The 4513-nt window shown below is 43.6% G+C and overlaps 1 protein-coding gene across 1 annotated transcript; it reads left to right on the forward strand.

Moving 5' to 3' along the window:
* Positions 1 to 1839: 1839 nt before the first annotated feature.
* LOC113838746 (GTPase KRas-like) lies at positions 1840 to 2426 on the forward strand. Its single transcript, XM_035453735.1, has one exon. The coding sequence runs from the start codon at positions 1840 to 1842 to the stop codon at positions 2407 to 2409; it is 570 nt and encodes a 189-aa protein (XP_035309626.1). The 3' UTR covers positions 2410 to 2426.
* The last annotated feature ends 2087 nt before the right edge of the window (positions 2427 to 4513 follow it).

The following is a 4513-nucleotide window of genomic DNA, read 5'->3' on the forward strand; positions in this document are numbered from 1 at the left end:
TGCAAGAATGCAAATTATCTGCCCATTGAGGGGGCGATTGGCGGCATGGACCTTGATCTGAGTAAATTTACACTGGGGCTGCTATTTGTATATAAGCCTACTCCCCTTTGAAATAAAAAGCCTTCTCTTTGCAAGAGTGACTGTCTAGGTTGTCTTTATGTAATCGTCAGATTCCCTTGCCCGAATCCATGAGAAGGTGGTAGAGCTGCCTATTACGACAATTAGAGTTCTCACCAAGATTTGGGAAAGAAGGGGAGACACTGAAGGATCAACCGGGAAGACTTGCCAGCATTAAGGTAAGGAACAGGTGTATTGAAGATGGGTGCAGCTAGTTCTTACTCTCTTATGGGGAACCAATTGGTCCAATTGTCCAATAAGCAGGGCACCAGTATTAAGTGCAAGACAGCAACAGACGTTTTAAAAACTGTACGAGTTCAGCCCTTGGTTTTTAATCTTTACTATTGGTGATGGGGAGCAGGTGAGGATAGACCTGCAAAGGACATTACACAGAGATGGGCCGAATGCCATACCAACTGTTACTTTTTCTCTGTGCCCTCCTGTCAAAGAAGCACCTCTTAGTAATACTGTGGAATTGAAAAAGCAGGTTAAGGAAGCCCAGGCTGCCTTTCACAGAGGCTCAGAACCTGTTAGGTCACTTCAAGCTTCTAATGACACTTCCTTTGGGCCCTCTCCCTCATATTCAGGGGATTAGACTAAGGAAAGGGAAGAAATGGAAAGGTATGTTAAATTATAACATAAGCTAAAAAAATGTTCCCTTGAGTCTCATCCTCCTGCTCATAATTCTAGTGCTCTCTGTTTCCCTTTGGGCTTTCCTGAAAAGCAGAGTCGCCCAGTGATGTTCTCAATCATAGAGATAGTTGCTCCCCAAGGCCAGAATCTGTGAGAGCATTCCCCTCTTAATTATAAGGATATTAAACAGCTGAAAGAAGCAGTTATGGCTTATAGGCCTCATGTACCTTTTATTACTCTGACCATTTTTTAATTCTTTGTGGCCTTGAATTCCACGCCCAGTGATTGGCAACAATTATGTCCAGCTGTGCTGTCCAGGGGAGATTATTTGATTTGGAGAGGTGAATTTGAAGAGCTATGTAACCAAATGGTACAGCGCAAGACGGCTGCCAGTTTCCCTGAAAAGAACTCATAAATGCTTACTGGTGCGGGAGCCTATGCAGACCTAGGTCAGCAAATTCCTTATGATCCAGCTGTATATGCACAGATCTCAGCAGCTGCTTGCAGGGTGTATATTTGGGGATACCGATAATGCCATGTCTATAGTTAGACAACTGGCTTTTAAAAATGCCAACAAGTATTGTAAAGAGGCTTTACCACCTCACAAGGCCAAAGCCTCAATGATTACATTCGCATTTATAGAGATATAGATGGACACCACATTATGGGACAAGTTATTGCTTCTGCTATGCAGGGAAATAAGAAGGTCAGTGAGGGAGCCAAACCTAAGACAAGCTTGGTTGTGGCAAATGGGGTGCACCCTCAAAAGATTAGTCTTACGCTGGACAACTTTCAAACTTTAAATGGTTTTCAGAGGTTTCTGGGTGGTATCAATTGGATCAGACCTAGTTTAAAAATTACTACCGTGGCAATTCTGCAGGCAGCGGCCAAGCCGGTGGTGGCGGAGGCACAGGAGGAGGAGGAGGAGGAGGAGGATTAAGAGGAGTAGGAAGGCAGCGGCTCGGCCAGAGTCTGGCTCTTGAGCCATTTTGGACCCAGAGCAAGGAAGCAAGGGAGCACAGCACACGGGCCTGAAGGTAGCAGCAGGAGCCTGAAGAGCGGCACGGCACGGGCAGAGGCCTGCTGAAAATGACTGAGCATAAACTTGTGGTAGTTGGAGCTGATGGCGTAGGCAAGAGTGCCTTGACGATACAGCTAATTCAGTATCACTTTGTGGATGTATACGATCCTACAATAGAGGACTCCTACAGGAAACAAGTAAAAATTGATGGAGAAACCTGTCTCTTGGACATTCTCGACACAGCAGGTCAAGAGGAGTACAGTGCAATGAGGGACCAGTACATGAGGACTGGGGAGGGCTTTCTTTGTGTATTTGCCATGAATAATATGAAATCGTTTGAAGCTATTCACCATTATAGAGAACAAATTAAAAGAGTAAAAGACGCTGAGGATTTGCCTATGGTCCTAGTAGGGAATAAATGTGATTTGCCTTCTAGAGCAGTAGACACAAATCAGGCTCAGGACTTAGCAGGAAGTTATGGGATTCCATTTATTGAAACCTCAGCAAAGACAAGACAGAGAGTGGAGGATGCTTTTTATACATTGGTGAGAGAGATCCGACAGTACAGATTGAAAAAAATCAGCAAAGAAGAAAAGACTTCTGGCCGTGTGAAGAATAAAAAATGCATTGTAATGTAATCTGGGTGTTGATTATGCCTTCTATACATTAGTCCGAGAAATTCAAAATCATAAAGAAAAGATGAGCAAAGATGGTAAAAAGAAGAAAAAGAAGTCAAAGACAAAGTGTATAATTATGTAAATAGAATTTGTACTCTTTTCTTAAGGCATACTCAAGTAAAAGTGGTAATTTTTGTACATTACACTAAATTATTAGCATTTGTTTTAGCATTACCTCATTTATTTTTTTCTGTTTGTGCAAACTTTCAGTTTTTATCTTAAATGCTTATTTTAAAATGACAGTGGAAACCTCTTTTCTCCAAGTGCCAGTATTCCCTGGGTTTTGGACTTCAACTAGCAATGCCTGTGGAAGAGACTAAAGACCTGAGACTGTCTTCCAGGGATTTGGTGCATGCAGTTGAGTCCACGCTAATTCTCTTACCAGCTGTGAGCATTGTGTGACCAGGAGTAGTGAAGCTTTTGATCCATCTCTGCTCTGTTTCATCTAGACATTCAGTGATTTAATTAGTAATTACAGCTGCATTGAGACCTAAGACTTTAGAATCACAGAATTTTGGGCTTCCCTTGATTCACTTTTAGCATGTCCTAGAGTTTATCATCCTTCATAAGTGTAGTTAGAGTGTTGAGTGTTGGGACTCAGCCCCCATAGTGTCTCTAAGAGTTGTTTTCCAGTATAACCACAGGTACCTCCTGTTTTCCTAACCTTGCCCCACTAGGATCATGATGTGAACCCTTTGACCTGGGATTTTGGAAGTTTGTATGCAAGGCTGCTTCACAATAAAAGTGAGGAACATTGTCTCAGAAACTGAACCAGGCATCTTGTGATTCATCCAAATCTCCAGGCTTTTGCCCAATACTCGGACTTAGTGGTGTCAAAGAGCAGCCACAAAATCAGGTCCCACTGAGAACAGAAAAGAAAGGAGACTCTGAGAGATCACGCTCAGAATGCTGGCAAGCAAGTAAGGAGTTGTGATGGTGGATTGCAAAAGGTACAGGAAAATAGATAACTCAACTACAAGAGAGTTGGATTGGAATAGAGATCACAGTCAATCACACAGAGAAAGTTCAAAGAGACAAGGTACTGGTAAGATTTCATTTTAACATTGGATTAAGCATTAATGCTAAGAAAATTATTAAGGAAATCTGCCTCTGAGGAATTCTTCCTCCATGAGCTACCCACCAGCTGCCAGGTGACCGAGCAGCCCGAGCCCTTGTCCACTGTGGGCTCCAGTCAGACAAAATTGATGTGGTGTGCACAGGCTGGCTGGAGAAATCACTTCCTGAGAAAAAGTTGGGGGACTATGCTTGGAAGAAATTCTGGTTCATCCTGCAGAGGGGTAAGATGTGTGGTGACCCAGATGTTCTAGAATACTATAAGAATGAACAATGCAAGAAACCCTTGGGGATCATCAACCTAAACTTCTGTACACAGTTGGATGTAGCCCTGACCTTTAACAAACAAGAGCTCCAAAAGAGGTTCATGTTTGATATTATTATCAATGAGCACACCTTTTACCTGGTGACTGAGACAGAGGCTGACAGGAATAGGTGGGTCAAGAGCATATGCCAGATCTGTGGCTTCAGTCAAACTAAAGACAGCACTGACACCCTGAGAAACCTTTCTTCAGTCAGTCATAATCTCTGCTCTTCTCCAGCTGAATTCAGCAGTTCCAGTCAGCACCTGCTCCAAGCAGGGTCTGTGGCAGATGTTGAGGATGTGTACACCTTCAAGGCACCCAGAAACACCCTGTGTGAGGAATTTGGAGACCTCCCAGTGGACCTAGCTCCCCCACATCACCCCAAGACACCTTGCAGGGGCAGCCCTCAACAAAGACCTCCAATCATTGACTACAAGTATCCAACACGAGGTGAAGAAACTGCCTGCTGGTCTGCTAAATCTCTAGAAAAGACTATCGTGGTTCAATCAGATAGTGCCAGCTCTGATTGCAATTATACACCCATAAACCCAGGTTCTGACATCCCCATGAGCAAAATGCCCCATCACTTTACCAGCCGAGGAAGTGAGATCCTCAAGCTTGGCCGAAAAGCAAAGTCAGTACCCCTTGACCTGAGTAACAACACTGTCATCAATGAGCTCCCTTTA

This window comes from Cricetulus griseus, unplaced genomic scaffold (assembly GCF_003668045.3).
Source record: "Cricetulus griseus strain 17A/GY unplaced genomic scaffold, alternate assembly CriGri-PICRH-1.0 unplaced_scaffold_177, whole genome shotgun sequence".
NCBI classification, from domain to species: domain Eukaryota; kingdom Metazoa; phylum Chordata; class Mammalia; order Rodentia; family Cricetidae; genus Cricetulus; species Cricetulus griseus.

Bases quoted from the DNA above. Each gene is read 5' to 3' on its own strand.
- LOC113838746 (XM_035453735.1), top strand. From the start codon at position 1,840: ATGACTGAGCATAAACTTGTGGTAGTTGGAGCTGATGGCGTAGGCAAG.